At 39.2% G+C, this 20,697-nt stretch overlaps 2 protein-coding genes across 5 annotated transcripts in view; one reads left to right on the top strand and one right to left on the bottom strand.

The window, feature by feature from the left end:
• The window catches only part of ZNF391 (zinc finger protein 391), a 22,235-nt gene extending 12,963 nt beyond the window's left edge, over nt 1-9,272 (top strand). Inside the window, exon 4 of the transcript XR_002315560.2 lies at nt 7,341-9,272. The gene's annotated coding sequence lies outside the window, so the exon portion shown is untranslated. The remainder of the gene's footprint in view (nt 1-7,340) is intronic.
• Nucleotides 4,109-20,697, bottom strand: ZNF184 (zinc finger protein 184). 4 transcript variants are annotated; one of them, XM_020902924.2, is made up of 6 exons: nt 20,516-20,697; nt 19,822-19,959; nt 15,032-15,099; nt 11,574-11,700; nt 10,914-11,009; nt 4,109-7,519 (listed from the first exon to the last, which is right to left on the bottom strand). In XM_020902924.2, the coding sequence occupies exons 2-6, from the start codon at nt 19,826-19,828 to the stop codon at nt 5,556-5,558; spliced, it is 2,262 nt and encodes a 753-aa protein (XP_020758583.2). In that variant the 5' UTR covers nt 19,829-19,959; nt 20,516-20,697; the 3' UTR covers nt 4,109-5,555. The 4 variants fall into 4 exon arrangements, with proteins under 4 accessions (XP_020758583.2, XP_020758586.2, XP_020758585.2 ...); XM_020902927.2 differs by lacking the exon at nt 20,516-20,697 and adding an exon at nt 20,269-20,488; XM_020902926.2 differs by lacking the exon at nt 20,516-20,697 and adding an exon at nt 20,177-20,260.

Here is a 20,697-nt window from a genome sequence, read left to right as displayed (position 1 = left end):
CAAATAGATGACTCATTGGAAAAAATCCCTGATGCTGGGAAAGATTGAGGGCAGAAGGAGAAGAGGGTGTCAGATGATGAGATGGCTGGACAGCATCGATGCAAACAAGTCTAATAGGTCTCTCTTATTTAAAAACATAGTCAAAGCTGTGGTTTTTCCAGTAGTCATGTATGGATGTGAGAGTTGAACCCTAAAGCTGAGCACCAAAGAATTGATGCTTTTAAACTGTGGTGTTGGAGAAGACTCTTGAGGATCCCTTGGACTGCAAGGAGATCAAATCAATCAATCCTAAAGGAATCAGTCTGAATATTCATTGGAAGGACTGATGCTGAAGCTGAAGCTCCAATACTTTGGCCACCTGATGTGAAGAACTGACTCATTGGAAAAGACCAAGTGATGGACAGGGAAGCCCGGCGTGCTGCAGTCCATGGGGTCTCAGTGAGTTAGACGCGACTGAGTACGTGACTGAACTGAACTGATTTAAAAACATTCTACTGAAATTCACATGCTGCTTTACCCACCCAACTAATTCTACCCTCAGAGCTTCCAGGAGTGTGGCTCAGCCAACAACTCAATTTTGGCCCAGGGAAACTGATTTCAGACTTCTGGACTACAAGTCTCTGAAAATAGATCTGTTGTTTTAAGGCACCAATTTGTTACAGCAGCCGTAGAAAATGAATACATTTTTCTTTTGCTCTTGCTCTTTCAGGCTCTGGGTGGTAGTTTGATGCTACCACCCACATGCTAGATGTTAGATGCTAGTATTAGATGCTAGTGTTCCACTCTCCTTTGCTGGTTCCCTCTCTTGGTTAAATTTTCTTCAGTTAAATTAAGTATGATCATTAGTTTCTGCCTGGGACACTGCCGAGAAGTGGAGTGAAAAGGGACCACGTAAGAAGTGGCCCCTGAAAATATCTTCCTTCATCAATAGACGCGCTCCTTGTTTCCTGGTCTTCTTGGGCAGTGGCATAACTGTGGCTCCAGATTTCTCTTGGCCCCAAAGTAATCTGCTCAGAACTACATTGCCCAGAGACCTCAGTAAGGATAAATTCTCTTAGACCTGGATCTTGAGCCTTTATGCTTTCTCACCAGTCCAAGATGGAGATGAATACCCTCACCCCCATTCAAGGGTGACTTCATCCATGGCCCAGGCACTCATCTGAGCCCATCTGAGACAAAGGTGTGTCCAAGACAGGGTCTAGAATACAGGTTCCATCACACTTTGAGGTCATTCATACCATCTCCCCCCTCCCCCAAAACCATCTTCCCAAGGACAAATCCAGAGAAAGAGAAACTTCTCTGACTTTGGTCTTGTCATAGATTTTTCCTAGGAACCATTCTCTACCATTAGCTCGACAGATATACCACCACTAAATTTTAATATTTGCAGTTTATAGAGGAAAAAGGTAATTAATTTTTTTTAATGTCTTGCTACATCTCTTAAACCTTGAACTATAAACACTCTCCAGCACTGATAGACCACACAGAGAGCAAAGTAATTATTTGTGATTTAACATTATATCTTGTTTCAATGCAGCAAGTAGACATGATTTTTTTTTGGCCACACTGTGGGGCATGCAGACCAACCAGGGATAGAACCCACGCCCCTGCATTGGAAATGCAGTCTTTAAACACTGGACAGCCAGGGAAGTCCCATATATACATGATTTTAATTTTGCAGGGTGTTTTTGTAGTTGAACCAGAATTTCTGCAGGGAAACAGCTTGATTCCTAACACCTTTATGTGTTGAAACCTGAGCTTTAGTTCATGCAAAGACTCAGTCTGGAGTTGAGGTGCTATGGTTACCCACACATAGGCAGGTAGATTTTCCCCACTGAAAATTTGGTTCAGATGTCAAGTCTGATGACTCCCCACATGCTCCAATAGAGTATGAAAAGGTTTATTGTCCATAAATAAAACCTTTCTGGGGAGAGCACAGCAGGCTCCCAAACTGGCCTGATAATAGCCCGAGAGCAGGGAGGGATTTCCATATCAGGTTTATGGTGGATGGGGTTGGACTGGGATTGGGGTTCATGCATGTGAGCCAGGGATTGTGTGGTTTGAACACCCTCTACCCAAACACCAAGGGAGGAAGCACCCAGGCTTGCATATTTAGCTTGCCCAGATAGGAAGCACAAGGGGAAAGGCGGGGGCTTGAAATCTGTCAGCAGTCAGTCATCAAAATATAAACAGACTCCATTACAGGTGGTGTTTTGCATGAAGGGTCAAGTAACTTATGGAAAATAATTCATCCTAAGGGAAATGAAGGTGGATATGTTCCAGGTGTCAAAGGCAGAGTGCCAATAGCTCAGGTCAAGGATGATTTTTAGTACCACATGCTGTCTCATGTTGTACAATCATCTTTCTTAGCTGCTTGAACTATAGAGAGATCAAGTAACATTTTTCAAAGTGCTCTGTCTTCAGCTATCTCTATTAGCCCCGAAAGGCAAACAGGGAGGCATCTCGACTTCTTAACATAGCTCTTTAAGCCCCCATGAACTCATATGACAGTATTCACAGGCCCTGTGTCCCTCTATTTTCTCAGTCCCTTCCTAATTTCATTTCCTTATCTCTCCAGCCTGGATGCTATAATTTACCTAGGGACTTGGGCCATGATTATGATCATGTTGACCTCTCCCCCCATCCATTTAATGTACTTTCCCTTCTTAACCTTCAACCAGTTAATCAATTATAAATACTTAGTGCCCAGCATTTGAGGTGGTAAGCCTAGAGGGTCATGCCTTCTTCCATTCTCTTCCTTCTTCCTCTTTACTATAAAATTAGGAGGCCCAGATTCTGTGGTTACTGTTTATTCTTGATTCAAAATGTTCCCAAATTATCAAATCCACTAGAACATTTGGCTATGTTCTCTCCTGTTTTAACAGTCATACCATTTATACTGTTTCAAGGTTAACCTCTCCACTTGTATACTGAAGCTCACAGCATCTAGTCTCTAAAGGCTCAACCTAGGACACTGAGATACATTTGAAAATTAGTATTAGATTTTTTTGGTAAGTAACAGGGAATTCTTTGCTTCATAAAGAACTATCTGGCTTTTTTTATTATTTCTGAGATCCTTTTATTTTTGAACAGCTTCAGTGGCTGTGAAGCCTCTAAGATAAACTGAATCCCTCTGCTCCTTTTCTGGACTAATTATAACGGAAGTTATAGGAAGGAAGAAGTTAGGACTTCTAACTTCAAAATCTCCCCTTTAGATTTTAATTTGGCTCTACTCTTTTGAGTATGATGTTAAGGAAGTAATGTTAGTGTTATAGTTGGTGTTTATGGCATATAAATGACAAAATTAAGAAAAAAGTTTGAAACTTAAAATTACTCACTCTGCTCTTAAAATAGGAATAAGGAGGGAAGGTTAAGTACATGGCTAAGGGACAGATCAGGTGATAAAGGACCAAACCTTAGTTTACCACAGTGTATAAGTAGATTGGTATCTCTGAGAAACAGCAGCAATTGCAAATTCACCCACTTTGGGAAAACTCGGATAGCTAGCAGAGAGTTGTGAGATCGTGTTAAGTTCTGGAACCACACTGCCTATCCCTTCTCCAGGCCTATATTGTCTGGGAGTGGTTAGCACACATCCAGTCTGAGAATATAAAGGCATGAAAGATTAGATTTGTTTTTAATAAAAGAATTAAGTTAGGCAGTAATCACACATTCCTCGTGTTCTGGGTTTGATCTGACCCTTATCTATGAAGAGATCAAATTAAAGGAACAAAGTAAAATCTTCCAAGGTTAGTGAGAAATTCCCAAATAAATTCTGTTCCCTCATATGGGAATCAGTGTGGTAAAAGAACAAGAGTCTTCTTGTTCATTCCAGACAAACTCTGGTGCTTTCTATTTGGGGATCTCCTTTGAAACAGGAGGACCCTTCACCTGGATATAGAAACTTCATTTCCTCATGCCGTGGGAGTGGCTCAGATTCCAACCAAAGTGTATCCTATAACCTGAGATCCATTCCTCTCTGCCAGTGTCTACCTCTCTGCTGTGGGATAAATAAAGTTCCTACATAAGGGAAGCCTTGAGAAATTAAGAAATGTCAAGATGACATTTCTTCAAGGATGTTTCAAAAAACAACAGAAAGAAGTCCCGAGATTTAAATGGCTACTTTATTTCCTGAATTCTGTTCTTCACTGCCTGGCATCTTCATTTAAGGAGGTGACAAAAATCTGATGCAGCTCACTGGCATTATATAAACAAAAATAACTAGATTTTTTTTTTTCACTTGAAGTGAGCTACAGCACTCTCCCCCTCAAACCTCCTTTGTGGGAAGAGTCTGGAACCCCTTTATATAAATAACGATCAATTTCAGTGCTACCTTTTGTTCTCAGAGCTCCCCATTCTCTCAAGGCCAGGCTAGGAAATTGTCAATTGCTCCTAAAAAAGCTGACCACGTAATCAGACTGTATCTGGAGAAAATATGAGGGTCAATCTCTTTATGGCTAGATTCACATTTATTTCTGGCTCAAATGTTATTTTGACCAGGGTTGTCACAAATGGCCATGCAACCAATGGGCCACCCATCTTCAGGAGTGTCACTCATTGTCATCTGCTTATGGTATCAGGTGGCCAAGGAAAAGCAGACCATTATTTTACACAGCCATTTAATTTCTGCACTTTGGTAAGGAAACAAATTGACCTTACCTCTCAAAGTTTGAGAATTCAATTTACAAAGCAAACTAACAAAGTTACATTATGTGTATGTAATTTCTTCTAGGAGTAGCTACAAGGAGGTACTAAGGCAGTGAGTACTGAAGTCTAATCCAGTTGTTTTTCCCAGGGTACATATTAGGAGTTTAAAAAAGATACTCCCTGGGCCAATCAGTCACTGGGGGTGGAGTCTTGGCAACAGAATTTTATAAAGTTACTTAAGTGATTTCACTATGTAACTAGGGTTAAATAGCACAGGTGTAAGCTGTAGTAGAGGGTCTATATAGTTGTGATAAACTTCTAGAATGTTAAAACATACCAGAACAGAAAATAATAGGAAGATTTAATACCTGTACTGACTTAAGTGAGCCATTATATGCTCCTGAATTGTTAATTTGAGGGTATTTTACAATTCTTTTTATTAGGAACCAGGTACTTAAAGAACTTGAATGTGTTAGAACAGGAGCACAACAGACCTCCAGTCTACTTGCTGAAACATAAATGCTTTCTATTAGTAAAACATGCATAAATACATATACTCTAGATGCAACACAGCAAAATGCTGATGGATAATAATCCTATTCAAGAATATATTGTGAACATACAAAACTGAATATAAAACTCCAAATGACCTCCGAAATGACCTACTCCAAATCCCTCAGTTCACAGAGGAAACTGAAGCTTAAAATGGCTGAATTTGCCAATGTCACAAAATTGCTTAACAACATAATTGGATTATTTCAGCCCAATGTACTTTCGATTCCACAGCACAACAGCGAAAAGTAAAAGTATTTTCAGCAGTTTCTCAATCCATCCTGATTCTTCTGTGTTGAACAAAAGGACAAACCAGAGTAAATGCATCCCCTATGTTTAGGGTGATCCTAGAAGAGTCATATGCCAGGGTGCAGTCTCTGATGTTTGTTGAGAGCAGAACGGTATCTGAAGGCTTTTCCACAATCATTGCATCCAAAAGGCTTCTCTGCTGAATGAATCCTCTGATGCTGAATGAGGTAAGTACTCTGGCTGAAAGTCTTCCTGCATTCATTACAATTGTAAGGTTTCTCTCCAGTATGAGTATTCTGATGTTCAGTCAGATGAGTGCTCCGGCTAAAGGTTTTGTCACATTCATTGCATTTATAGGGCTTCTCTCCAGTGTGAATTCGCTGATGCTGAGCCAGATGGGAGCTCTGGCTAAAGGCCTTTTCACACTTATTACAATGGTAGGGTTTTTCTTCTGTGTGTGTCTTTTGATGTTGAGCAAGAGATGAACAATGTCGAAAGGCTTTGCCACATTCAGCACACTCATAAGGCTTTGCTCCTGTGTGAATTCTCTTATGCTGTGTAAGGTGTATGTTCTGGTTGAAGGCTCGCCCACATTCATTACACTTGTAAGGTCTTTCTCCAGTATGTATTTTCCTATGCTGAATAAGGGATGAGCCGTAACTGAAGGTTTTCCCACATTCGTGACACTGATAGGGTTTCTCACCAGTATGAATCCTTTCATGTTTAGCAAGAGATGAACTTCGAACCCTAAAGGCCTTCCCACATTCCTTACATTCATAAGCTTTCTCTTGGGTATGAGTTTTCTGATGTTGATGAAGGTTTGAGAGATAACTGAAAGCCTTTCCACATTCACTGCATTCAAAAGGCTTTTCTCTGGTGTGAATTCTCCGATGTTGAGTAAGGGATGAGCAGTAACTGAAGGCCTTTCCACATTCACTGCATTTGTAAGGTTTTTCTCCAGTATGAATTTTGAGATGTTGAGCAAGGGATGACCAGTAACTAAAGGATTTCCCACATTCAGCACAATCATAAGGTTTCTCCCCAGTATGTGTTTTCTGATGCTGAGTGAGGTTTGAGTGCTGACTGAAGGCTTTACCACATTCATTGCACTCATATGGTTTTTCCCCAGTATGAATCATATGATGACGAATAAATGTTGAGGGTCCATTGAAAGCCTTCCCACATTCATTACATTTATAGGTTTTCTCTCCAGTATGGATTTTTTGATGTTGAGTAAGGTGTGTGCTCCTGGTAAATGTTTTATCACATTCCTCGCATTTAAAAGGTTTTTCTCCTGTATGGATTTTCTGATGTTCCATGAAATGGCCTCTCTGGCTAAAGGCTTTTCCACACTCATTACACGTATATGGTTTCTCACCAGTGTGTATTCTCTGATGCTGAACAAGGTGGGTTCTCTGACTAAAAGCTTTCCCACATTCATCACACTTATAGGGTTTTTCTCCAGTGTGAATTCTTTGATGTTGAGTAAGAGATGGTCCCTCAATGAAACCTTTCCCACACTGATCACATTTGTATGGTTTATCTCCAGTATGAATTCTTTGATGGTTTATAAGGTTTTCGCTCCGGCTGAAGGCTTTTTCACATTCATTACATTTGTAGGGTTTTTCTCCAGTATGTGTTCTCTGATGGCGAATAAGAGCTGAACAATAAGTAAAAGCTTTCCCACATTCATTGCACTTACAAGACTTCTCTTTTTTAACTGGGTTTAAATTCTGTTTGACACTTGGTTTAGTAGAGGTCTGTTTTGGAGATATTTTTTTGTGTGTTAAAAGGTCTAAACTCACATTGATCCTTTTTTCAAAGTCATTATTCACATGTGCTCGCTCCAAAGTTGGTATGGTCTTTTCAGTTATTTTTATTTCCCTTGGCAGTGTCTGTTCATTTGCCTGCTGCCTCTCTGGACTGCCTCTGGATTCACAAGTTTCTAAGAAGTTGGTGCTCCAAGGATCATCCCTTTTGTGCTTTTCTGCTACTGCCCCTGGAGATGGCCCTTCTCCAGAAATGTCCAGCTCTGAGGCTGTTATGCTATTTTCTGGTCTTGTCACCCAGTCTGAAAGAAAAAGAAAATGTCAACATTCTCTGAATTGAGGGGGAAAAGAAAAACAACAGAAGTGTTACTGTGGGGATGACCTAATGAAACTAAAAACAAAGCCCTCAGGGAATTCAGAGAACTTTCAAATATAGCTCTATTATTTGGGGAGAAATTTGGAAAGAGCTAAGGAGAATGATAAATAAAATATGAGAGCAGCAAGAGACTGCCTAATTTAATTTCACAGATAATCTCTACCAGGAAGGGAACTCCATTTAAGGTGACAGTAAATTTAGAGAGTGAACACAGACATAGCTAAGAGGAGACAAGATGGACTGGATCTAAAAAGGGCAGTCTGAACAGGGATTCCTTGCCAATGAACAACAAAACAAAAACTAAGAACCATGATTTCAAGATAAGACAAACAGAAGATATGACTTGGGCTCCATGGTTTATAGCCTAGAAAACTGAAGCAGTAGCTGTATCACTGCTAGAAATGAGAAGGTTGTAAATAGTAAAGAAAATAATTTAGGTGGAGGAAGAGGACAAGGTCAATCCTAGGCATTTTGAGAATTAGGAAGAGAAAAGGAGGAGTAGACTATAATGGTGTTTGAGGGGATGGAAGATGCCAAAAGTAGCGGAATAACTAAAATGTTCAAATATAGGATAGAAACTATCAGCTCAAAAGAGGAAGGAAAAGGATAGCTGAAGATGTAAGAATGTATGTGAAAAAAGAGCAGTGATAAGGAAAGATCCTTGAGCGTTTTGTGTAATGGATGAATAATATATACTAATGAAAGAAAGCAGTTTTCAGCAAACAAGCAAAAGAATATAAGAAACCAGAAAAGTACATAATCAGGAAGTAGAGTTATACTATTCTGCTGAATACTCTGGGATAGTTTGCCTTGTGCCAAGACAAGAAAGATGATAGGATAGTCAATGTTGGCAGATTTAGTAAAGAAAAAAAGGCTGTATTTAAAACAGCATTTCTTTGGTTCCACCAGTAACAGGAAGGTACAGTAGACCCCCAGCAAACCCTGAATCACCTGCCAGCCCAGCTGTGATCATCACCATTATCACCGCAAGCATGAAGAGCAGGGCAGGGAGCCAGAGCTGCCTACCATGCTCTCCATACCTGGAACCATGGGTAATGGCGTAGCACCTATCAGCAAGAAGGGCAGGCAGCCTCCTAACAGCAATATTTCTCTAGCAGGGACAAGAAGATTAATGCAAAACAAGTTTGGGGGGGGAGCAACCAATCAATATAAGAAATGGATATGTTTTCCACAACAAAACTGACGCTAAGAAGGATATACTTGTATAGTGAATGAAAAGCACTCAGTCGTGTCTGACTCTTTGAGACCCCATGGACTAAACAGTCCATGGAATTCTCCAGGCCAGAATACTGGAGTGGGTAGCCTTTCCCTTCTCCAGGGGATCTTCCCAACCCAGGGATCAAACCCAGGTCTCCCGCATTGCGGGCGGATTCTTTACCAGATGAGCCACAAGGGAACTACTACTTGTATGGTAGATAACCATCAAAAGTACCTCCTGGAAGTACTTCACAGGGAAGGATATGGAGACCATGGAGTCATATGCTGTTAAAGGCAAAAAGAGTGTAGAAGTGACTGATCTTGAGCCAGGTTGGAGTTCCAGATGAACTCCAACATAAATATATATGCAACAGACTGACCAATATTATCCACATTGTCATACTGTGACAATGCACTAACCAAGAGTAACCAGAGTATCAGGAGTGGGATAATGAATGAAAGATTGGAGAAAATTCCAGAAGGCCACACTGAACAGTACCACTCCTACCGCAGGAAGCAATTTTCACTTTACTATACAGTATGCAAAGACAATGGGCAATGACCACAGTATATTCTGACACCCTGTGCGTGGAGAGATAAGAGAGGGTGCTGACATTCAGGCTGCAAAAGAATAAGGTAGACTAGTAAGACAGAATATGTGTGCATATATAAATAGATAGGTAAATAAATAAATATCTATCTATATATCTCACAATCCTGCAGGGGCCAAGTCACCAAGACAGCTTAGAGAAGACGGTAATTAAGAGGACAGGAAAATGATGCAGACAAGGGCTTGGGCCAGTGGCCACCTCACTGTAACTTTCCAAAAGTTAACAAACTGTAAACATAAGTTAATAAAGCTCTTATTTTTTAAAATTTTGTTTTTCAAATTGTGTTCCATGAAACATCTTTTAAAAGAAAGAATTTAAAGGTGCAGTATAAAAAACAAACCAGAGTCATGGTTAGGAGGATGGTGGAGAGAATTGTTACATTCTATGCAACTCTTGGAAATTCATAATTCCAAACTATGTAAAGAAAAAAAAATCTCTGAGTGGTTCTCTAATAAGAAACCTGCTAAAGGACTTCCCTGGTGGCACGATGGATGAGAATCCACCTGCTAATACAGGGGACATGGGTTGGCTCCCTGGTCTGGGAAGATGCCACATGCCATGAAGCAAGTAAGCCCATGTGACACAACTACTGAGCCCGTGCTCCAGAGTCCACAAGCCAACACCACAATGGGAAACCTGTGGTCTGCAACAAAGACCCTGCACAGCTAAATAAAAAAAAAAGAGAGAGAGAACGAAACCTGCTAAAATTTAGCTAATTCAGCACTTCCCAAATTTGAACACTGCATGCTTTTTTCTTCCCCATAAAAAAGGACCCCCTATGCCTACCTCATTACTTCTGAAGATATATTCCTTACCTAAAGTGTCTTAAGTTTCTATATTTTTTCAGAGTCAGATCTTTGAGGAGGTCTCTCTGTGCAGTTTAAGAATCAAGGTTTAGAAGAAAGTTATTCATAATGTCAAGGACAGGACAATACTGTGTAGGATAAGAAGTCACATAATGAGATTAAGGCAGGAATAGGTATGAAAAAAAATGATGTCTACAGGTATGAAACTCACTTTTGCAGAGTTTGGTTGGGAAAGCAAAAAGGCAGACTGAATAGTGGCCAGATAGATTAACAGTGTTGAGTAAAAGTATCTGGAATTTAGGCATCTATTTCTGTTTGAAGGTACTGGGGATAGAGCCTAGAGATCTAAAAAAAAAACTGTAAGGACTGAAAAGTACTAATAATTATAAGACTTGGGTCCCAAAGGAGGTTGAGAAAGGAGAGAATCCAGATTCCATGTCAAGAAGTTGCTTTTAGAAAAAAGCAGGAAGAACATGTTCTTTGAAAAGAGTATAAAAATGTGTATGTATTCACATGTTGAGACATTTAGTATTTTGACAACACATAAGAGAGTACAGACACCTTCATTCTCCACAACAGACACTTTAAGGAGAGGCAAGTACATCTGCATTTCGGATGTAAAATCCTCTCATCAGGCTGGTGGTCAGAGTTAACAACATTCATCTGCCGGGTATCCATTACTTACCTCCAGGGGTCCCTACTGGGATGCTGGGCTCCACAATCCACGGCTCTGTCCCTTGCTCTAACTGGGAAATCACATCAGGTTTGGAAACTTGGAGTCCTATTCATTGGAATTAAAAAAAAGTTACCTTTCTGCAGTGAGAGAAAAGTGCCCTCTCAGAGTTCATTCTCATCACTTTGTCTTTAGAGGAAAGAAGAGGTGGACAAATAAGATGGAAGTAAAATATATACAAAGCTTCGATGTCATATGTTCCCAAATGTGGTATAACTTGGGAACTGATCTGGGTTCAGCAAGATTATTAGTTTGTCCTTCTACTTACTAGAGAGTGAAAGTGAAAGTCACTCAGTCGTGTCCGACTCTTTGTGACCCCATGGACTATACAGTCCATGGAATTCTCCAGGCCAGAATACTGGAGTGGGTAGCCTTTCCCTTCTCCAGGGGATCTTCCCAACCCAGGGATCAAACCCAGGTCTCCCACATTGTAGGCAGATTCTTTACCAACTGAGCTATGAAGGAAGCCTACTAGAGAGTAGAAACCTTTTCAAAACCTTTAGAACTTTAGAAGTCTTTGGTTCCTTAACTGAAAGGAAAAAACTCACCTAAGTACATGAGTTCCCTCCTCCTCCACACCTCCAGATATTAACTCAGAAAAGTCATCCTTACCTATAGAGACCAGATGTGTATAGTTCTCCAATGTCACATCCCTGAATAAACCTCTCTGTACGGGATCCAGCTGTTTCCATTCTTCCTGGGTAAAGTCCACTATCACATCCTTGAAGGTCACTGATTCCTGGAAGACCAGACATATCTCTGCTTATCATTTACCTAGGAAGGGGGCAAATTTAGCTATACTGATAGAAGTAAGGAAGTTCTGGGCTATCTGAGAAATGATTTGATAATTCCTCCTTTGCAAAATGAATATAAAAACAGAATCTGACTCATAGGATTACTGTAAGAATTAAGTAAGAAATGTTTGCTATCAAATGCTTAATTTAGGGTCCAGCAAGTGCTCAGTCAATGTTGACTGCTGTTGTATTGATCTTCATAATTATCATCATCATCATCTCTGTGTTCCAAGATATCTCAAGTATCAAGAGTAAACCTACTAACATCAATAAGACATTTTACTACTGTAAGTGCAAGAACAGCCAAAAATGTGTTTTAAAGAATCTGGGGAGGGGACTTACCCTACCACATTTCAAAATATACTAAATAACATAGTAAACTGTACTGAAAGATAAAACAGACTGGTCTAGTATGGAATAAAACTCAATGAAAAACAGATAACCCTAAAATACATCTTTGTTTGTAAGAACTAAATGGGATTAAGCAACTTTCAAAGTAGCTTTGAGAAGGTGGATTAGTCACTAAATGGTGTCATAACAAATAACTGTCCATTTGAGAAAAAAATAAACTGAGTTCCCTACATCATGGCCTCACAAAAATATCTGCTGGATTAGGCATTAAATTTTAAAGAAAAAGCAAAACTAATAGAATAAAAGACATAAAAATACTTTCATAAGCTTGATATATGGAAAGCAAAAATTATGAGAGAGATTGACAGATAAAACTACATAAAATGTAAAGCTTCTGTAAAAAACCATAAACAAAATGCAACATTCTGAGCTCCTGCAAATAGCAAAATGGATGAAAGATGAAGAACCTACAACAATAACAAAAAAAGGCCAACAACCCACACAGATAATTCATCTAAGGCATTAAAACCATGAAAATATGCTCCATTCCAAGAAAAACATCATAAAACAATGAGATATCAGATTAGGGAACACGGCTGAAAATGCTCATGTGTATTACTGTGGGAAGAGAACCCTAATGCAATCCATCCAGGGGCAGTCTGCCAGAATCTATCAAAACTTTAAATGCATATATCATTCAAGCCAAGTTTGTAGCTTGTAGGAATTTATTCTCTAGAAACACCCTGGGATGCAAAAATACATGTAAAAATATCCTTGCAACATTGTTTGTGAGGAAAAAGAGTAAACTTAAATGTCCATTAATAGGACAGTGGTTAAAGAATTCATGGTACATCCAAACCAAAGCAGTTCATGCAGACATTTTAAAAATAAAGTGTATCAAAAAATAAATATGCACAGATTAGGAAATGTATGTCATACTAAAAATCACATACATGGTATTACACCATTTTTATTTTTATGAATAGGAAAGTTTGTATGTTAACGCACAGAGAAAAAGCTAAAAGAATACACTACCAAATATTATCAGTGCAACTCTAGTGGGACTCAGAGGCAATGCAGGGGAACTTCCTGAGCAAATGAGTTAATTTTGTTTTAAAACAGATAAATTATTGGGACTTAAAACCATGACAGAGCAACTGGACTAGCTTTCCCAGTGTAAACACTATAAAACTCCACAATATAACTGAAACAAGGGTTTTAGTACTTTGAACAGCAGACAGAACAGAATTGTGATCCCTAAGAGAGAAAATCACATGAGCTCCTCAGATCCTTCAGTGTCCTGCCTGGAGGCATCTCCAGACTGCAGAGCAGGGAGCAGAACCTGAGCAAGGCACAGTGGTCTTCCCAAACTAAAGAGACACAGGTGGCAGCTCAGGATTACAAATGCAGGGGATTTGCAGGATAGATACTAGGGACAAGGGAGATGCACAGAGGAGCAGCTCCAAAAATCTGGTGTATATACCTTCTTCACAGGCAATAACAAGTTACCAACATGACACAACTGAACCCAGAGTTAAGATGATATGAGCAATCAGCTCCCACCAACAGTTCCAATGCACCTTAGGAGCAGGAAAGTTTAGCCTGTGAGGAAAGAGTTAAAGCAGCAAGTCCCGTTTGCTCAATCTTTGCTAATTTCCAGGGACATTTGGATCCATGTTTCTGAACCTTAAACAAGCTCTGAAAATGAATGTTTATATAGTTAATGACTGACGAAGTTATTGTGTGTCTGGAATACTGGGGCAGGATGTACCAGACTGTCAGCATTGTTTAAAGTATATGTGAAGATTTATGATGCACATGTGGTGCCCAGTTTGAGGCCTGCACCAGGACTAGTTAACAGCCACAAGCGAGCACACACCAATGTGATCAGCTCCCTTTTAAGAACTCTGGACTTAAAAAAGAGACTCAAGCAGACTTCCTTGATGAGAGACATTTCTCATGTCTCTGTGGACAATAGCAAGAGAGAAAGTACAGCCTGATTTCTTTGGAGCCTTATAAGTATGTGTTTCCTTCTGATCCTACTGTGTATCTTTTGTGGCCATGATCTCTATTCCTGAGTTATGCTGCTGGGGTGGATGAATCATCCGAGCAAATCACTGAAGTAAATGGTGGTCACAGGGACCCTGAAAACAGCCCAATAGTAAGACTACACTAGATCAGCCCTAGCAAAGCTTACAGTGCAAAACCAAAACTCAAAAAGATCAAGCTGTGGCTGTGGTGGGATTAACAGGATTGGATTTACCCTCCTGCATTAAATAACTAAAAAATTCTAGACAAAATGTATGAAACAAGTTTCCAAGGCACTGAATCTCAGATAACAAAGAACAGTGATCTCCATGAATAAGGAAACAAATGAAGTGAGCCCTACAACTGCTCCAGCTTACTGCTTTGAGAGTTTCCAGGCAGGGGTGCAGGGAAGGGGAATTCAAGAGCCACCCTGCAGATTCTCTGAACTGAAAAGATAATGCTGAGTTTGAGGAAGTCAAGGTGACTAGAGTTCACAGGACAGAGTACTATATGGAAGGGAGTTACACAAGAAAGAAGCAATGAGAACTGCAGAAACTCTCCTAAACCCTCTGGACTACATATATTTTTGTTGATCTCCGTTTTCCATGGTACTCACTTCACCTTTTTAATATTTATATTTTTGTAGCAGTCATTTGGTCTATTCAGGTAAAATATCAAGTTTTGCTCTCTCATCGCTGGCAAATGGCAAGATGTAAGCAAGAAGTTAAGTGATGAATATATTAGTCAAGCTGGAGAGGCAGAGTTAGGAAGAAAGTGGTTGGCAAATGGGAGCCCAGAATGAATTGCCAACATTGGTTGTTAGATAAACACACGTCACACCAAAAGAATACACAATTCCTCTCTAAGGACTGAAATGTAACGGAAATCTCAACTTACCTGAAAACTAGCTGATGGGAGTAAAGTATGTCCCCCTTGGAAAACAGCAGACTCTGGAGCAGAGGGATCTAGCGGAGGGAAAAGAAACTACAATGAATCCTGTCCAAGTTAGCTATAAATTCCACTTATTTTTTCTACATGAAAACAGCAGGAACTATACCATTTCCTTCTAAACACAAAAAACACAAGGTAACTGCTGACTAGGACCCTGGTACTTTCATCAGCAGACTTAGGAAGTAAAGAATTACTTTAAGCTTCACTTTTGCCCCTACATACTTAAAGTCACTTTCATCATACAACTTAATCCATATTCTTCATTAAGTGATGCAAAATATTTCTGCTGCCTTCTGACAATGTACATGTATAAAGGGAATTTCCCTGTAACATCCCTTTAACATGTATCCACTGTGGCAGTCTGGATTGGAGTTTGGTGAAGAATGGATACATTCCCTTTATACATGTACATATTTTGTGCTACATATAAAATATAAATTAACAATCACATTACTTTCCAAAAGTCTCCCCCTCACCCGTTGAAACTTTGCTATTAATACAAATTAAATATCACAATGACATATATTTGGTTACACTACCTACCCACCAGAGTGTCTAAAATTCAATAGACATGGTCAGTACTAACTACTGGCAAGAATACAGAGATTAGAACTTCTGTACATTGCTGTGGGGCCAATCATTAGAAAAACTGGGAGCATATATGAAAGATATACACATACCTGCTCTATGACTCCACAATTCCACTCCTACACATATAGCCAGAGAAATGAGGAGTTATGTTCACCAAAAGACTTGTACAAGATTGTTCATAGAAGGTTTATTTATAATATACCCAAATCAGAAAGAATCCAAATGGCTTTCAGCAGAATGGGTAAACTGTGGTATATTCATACAACAGAATAGTATTCCAAAATATAAAAGGATGCTTTACCTAACAACATGGGTATATTTCATAAACAATATTGAGCAAAATAAGACAAACACAAAAGAATACATACTATATGAGTACATTTGCAGGCATACCTCATTTTATTGTGCTTTACTTTATTTGCACTTCTTAGACACTGGGTTTTTTTTTTTTTTTTTTTCTTTTTACAAATTGAAGGCCTGTGGCAATCCCATATTGAGCTAGTCTATCAGCACCATTTTTTTCCCAACACATTTGCTCACTTCATGTCTGTGTGTCACATTTTGGTAATTTTCAACAATATTTCAAACTTTTTGTTATTACTGTATTTTTTATGGTGATCTGTGACCAGTAATTTTTCATGCTACTACTATAACTTCCTAAAGGCTCAGATGATGTTTAGCATTTTTTAGCAATTACCTATTTTTTTTAGATTAGGTATATACATTTTTTTACACATAGTGCTTTTTGTACACTTAGACAACAATACAGTATAAACATAACTTTTTTATATGCTCTAGGAAACCAAGAAATTCATGGGATTGTTTATTTCGATATATGATTTATTACAGTGGCTGGAACTAAACCCATAATATCTCTGAGGTGTGCCTGTATATTAAATTCAAAAACTTAGAAGAGTGGTTACCTCTGGAGGGCTACTGACTGACAGGCACACAAGAGAGACTGCTGGGGCAATAGAAGTATTCAGTATCTTAGTGTGGAAGGTAGTTACACTGTATATAATATATAAAAATTAATCAAGTGGTATGCTCAAGTTCATGCACTTAATGTAGTAACTTAAACATCAATAAACAAAATGAAAACAAACTTTGCTCTTGGGAGGTCTATTCAGAGTAATGGTTGACATGAAAGTCCAATTCTCAAAAAGGAGAGGAAACAATAAAAGCAAATGTTATTCCAGGCTTCATTTTGACCAGTAATAGAAAAGAAATTTTGTAAAAGAAATCTTGAGGAAAAAAAAATGAAGATTTTTTTCATTGAAGATTTTAACAATAAGAGGAAATGTACACAGACAGATATGTAACCCCCCAAAAAAACAAGTGAGACAACATCAAACTAAAAAGCAAAAGAGACAATTTGTAAAATAAAAGGACAACCTATGGAACGGTAGAAAACTTGCAAATCATGTATCTAATAAGTGGCCAGTATCCAGAATATATAAGGAACTCATACAAATCGATAGCTAAAAAAACCAAATAATCCAATTTAAAAATGGGCAGAGAACCTTAATAGTTATTTTTCCAAAGAAGACATACAAATGGCCGATGTATATGAAAAGGTGTTTGATATCACTAGTCATCAGGGAAATGCAAATCAAAACCACAATGAGATATCACCTCAGAGATGTTAGAATGAATATTATTACAAAGACAAGAGATAAATGTTGGTGAGCATGTGGAGAAAAAGGAACCTTTGTCCACTGTTGGTGGGAATGTAAACTGGCATGGCTGCTATGGAAATATAAATATATACCATATTTTCTTTATCCATTTATCCACTAATGGGCACTAAGGTTGCTTTCATGTCTTGACTATTATAAATTATGCTGCAATGAATATGGGGTTGCAGATATCTCTTTGAGATAGTGATTTCATTTCCTTTGGATACATACCCAGAAATGGGATTACTGGGTTATATGGTAGTTCTATTTTTAATTTCTTAAGGAATCTCTATATGGTTTTTTACAGTGGGTACACCAATTTACATTCACAGTAATAGTGGGAATATACACATATATAATGCAATACTATTCAGCCATAAAATGGAAGGAAATTCTGTCATTTGGGACAACATGGATGGAAGGCACTATGCTAAGTGAAGTAAGAAAAGAGGAAGACAAATATTGCATGATCGTATCAGTGGAATCTAAAAAGGCAGAACACAGAAAGAAATAGTAGAATGATGGTTTCCAGGGGCTGGAGGGTGGGGGATATAGGGAGATGTTGAATAAAGGGTATAAATGTTCAGTTATAAATAAGCTCTGATGATCTAATGTACAGCATGGTAATAATAGTTAACAATATTGTATTATACACTTATAAGTTGCTAACAGAATAAATCTTAAATATTCTCATCACACACACACACAGAGAAAGGCAAAATATATGTGGTGATAGATGTGGTTAACTAACCTTATTGTGGAAATCATTTTGCAATACATAGGTGGATCAAGTCATCCCATTGGATAACTTAAACTTATACAATGTCAGGATCAGTTATATCTCAATAAAGCTGGAAAAAAAATTTTTCTCAGCAATGCTTGGCAGCTTTCAATGTACAGATTTTGCATGTTTTTGTTGGTTTCTATTCTTGTTTCATATTTTGGAGGCTATGGAATTATTTTTATTACAGTTTCCAATTGTTCATTGGCAAGAGAATGAAGGACAATTGATTTTTTCATTAAACTTTTTGTTTTGAGATAACTGTAGATACACACACAGTTGTAAGAAATGAAACAGAGATTCTTTGCACCTTTAGAAAAAAAGAACTGAGGACAAATGTAAGGTATAGCTCAAACCTAAGTAAATAATATAAATAATGTTAAGATTTTTAGTGATATTAAACAGATCCAAGAAAAAGGACTGTATGATAACAGTTAGGTTAAACCAAATGACTGCACAGCCAAACCTAAAGAATGCAAAGACAATGACAATATAGAAAAAAGTCTAGAGGGATGTATCACAGCGCTCTGTCCTTACCCATAAAGTTGGAAAAAAGTTAAAATACTGAAAAACCAAGTTAATATTAATTACTGATTACTCGTCTACGGCCATACCACCCTGAACACGCCCGATCTCGTCTAATTACTGATTACTCTGACAAGCTAAAATACTTGGCAAAAAAAAATTGAACAATCATAATAAATAAATATGAAGTCCTGACATTAAGAATAAAAAGCAATTCTATTATACAAGGATGATGTAAATCTAGTTAACAGCAGTTTATGTAAAAAAAAGATCTAGGACTAACAGCAAAATATCGCTGATTTTTAAAAAGCAAATACAATGATACTGAACAGCAGAAATAGCCAAATCAAAAGAAACAGTACATCATACTTTAAGATGTTTTTCAAAGTACATCTAAATGACTATGTGTAGTCTTAGGCAATGCATTTTAAGAAGCATGCTGTCATGCGGTAGAGTTTTTAGAGAAGAGGTCTAGACAGAACTGAAGCAACCTAGCATGCACACTAGATATATCACATGGAGACCCATCAAAGGAACTGAGGCTGTTTTACTTAGAAAAGAGAGAATTTGTGAGTAGGAGTTGGAAACAGCTGAATTCACATATCTGAAGGGCAGCAGTGTTAGAGAGCAGTCTCTTGCTTTGAAAGACTAAGAACTAAGATCAACACAGAAGTTACAAGGAAAGGCACTTCTGCCTAATATAAGGAACTAAAAAAAGAAAAAGCCAACAAGAGAATAGTCTGTACTCAAAATGGAGTTTAATACCTCCAAAGACTTAACAGATGTTAAGGCATAGACTTAACAGATGGCCAACACCCAGGGGTATTTCAGAACTGATTCTTGCACTTGATGAGATGACTACCAAGATTTTTTCTCACTGTAAGCTTATCATTCTAATTTTTAATAAATACAAGTCATGTGAGGATCACAGACATTCTGAATCATTACTCCTTTTCATTCCCCAATCCCAAAGCCAGGCAGAATTAACTCTTCCTCCAAGTCTCTCCCCATGATGTAACTGTTTCTTTTCTCGATCCTCATATATATAAGGCTTCTTTCTTTCACCTCTTCCAGCTCTGTCAAGTATTTAATCCTTAGGTTAGGACGTTTCTTTTGCCATCATTATCCCACTCTCCCCCCCGCCAAGTCATCCCTACTACCTTCCATCTTAGGCGCTCATCCCGTTCCTCTTGGAATCTGGACACCAGGGTTTCCCAAGCAGCGTATCTGGGTCCTCTTTCTGGAGCCCAGATGTCCAGCAGGAGTCTGAGCCCTTATACACGCTGAAGTTGGTTGCCCTTAAAGACACAAGATGGGGTCAGCGGCAACCGTTACACAATCACACCTTAAAAGAGTTTTGCATAGTGGTCAAGAGATCCTTGGAAAAGAGAAATGCCCAGAGAGAGCATTAAAGAGGCAAGTGGCACTCCCGCCACCGAACAAAAACAGAATGGAGATCGAGTACGCAGGTTCGGCCGCAGATTAAAAAAAATAAATAAATACCCTGCCGCCTACCCTAGAATCCGGCTAGAGGCGCCCATTTACTCGAACGGTTACCTCAGTGCACACTTGCGGGCTCACACCCCCGCGGGCTCAAGAAGACACACCTGTTGCGGAGCAGAAAAGCTGAAGGTGGACAAACAGGGCGGGGCCCGGCTCTAGGCCTTCCTCCTAGGCCTTAACAAAAGAACAAAGCCCTCCCAGAGATCGGGGCGGAACAGCCCCCACACTGAAGAAGGCGAGGGGCGCCCTCTTCGAGGACTCCCCAGCTCCCTCCCGCAGAGGCCGCTCCTAGCCTAGAGTGAGAGGGGTGACGTCACGCGGCCGGAGGGCTGCCGGTTGCCATAGTGATACCTGGGCTTCCCTCTAGAGCGATTCCCTCACTCCAATCCCGGGTCCGGAAGCTCTGGGACAATCACCAAACCTAGGGAAGGGAGCTAAAGCAGCTGGACTTTTCCTTCGGCCAACCTCTTTTCATGCCTACAGCCGGCTTCAACGGCCACTTCCGGTCGTGCGGAGAGAACCCCACCCCCCAC

This window comes from Odocoileus virginianus, unplaced genomic scaffold (assembly GCF_023699985.2).
Source record: "Odocoileus virginianus isolate 20LAN1187 ecotype Illinois unplaced genomic scaffold, Ovbor_1.2 Unplaced_Scaffold_29, whole genome shotgun sequence".
Taxonomy (NCBI): Eukaryota; Metazoa; Chordata; class Mammalia; order Artiodactyla; family Cervidae; genus Odocoileus; species Odocoileus virginianus.
This window is presented reverse-complemented; position numbering and strand designations above follow the sequence as displayed.

What these genes read in the sequence shown, in the direction of transcription:
- ZNF184 (XM_020902924.2), bottom strand. An exon ending in TCCCATCAGCTAGTTTTCAG is followed by an intron (nt 11,701 to 15,031) that starts GTAAGTTGAGAT and finishes CTGGTCTTCCAG; the next exon opens with GAATCAGTGACCTTCAAGGA. An exon ending in CCCAGTAGGGACCCCTGGAG is followed by an intron (nt 7,520 to 10,913) that starts GTAAGTAATGGA and finishes TTTTTCTTTCAG; the next exon opens with ACTGGGTGACAAGACCAGAA.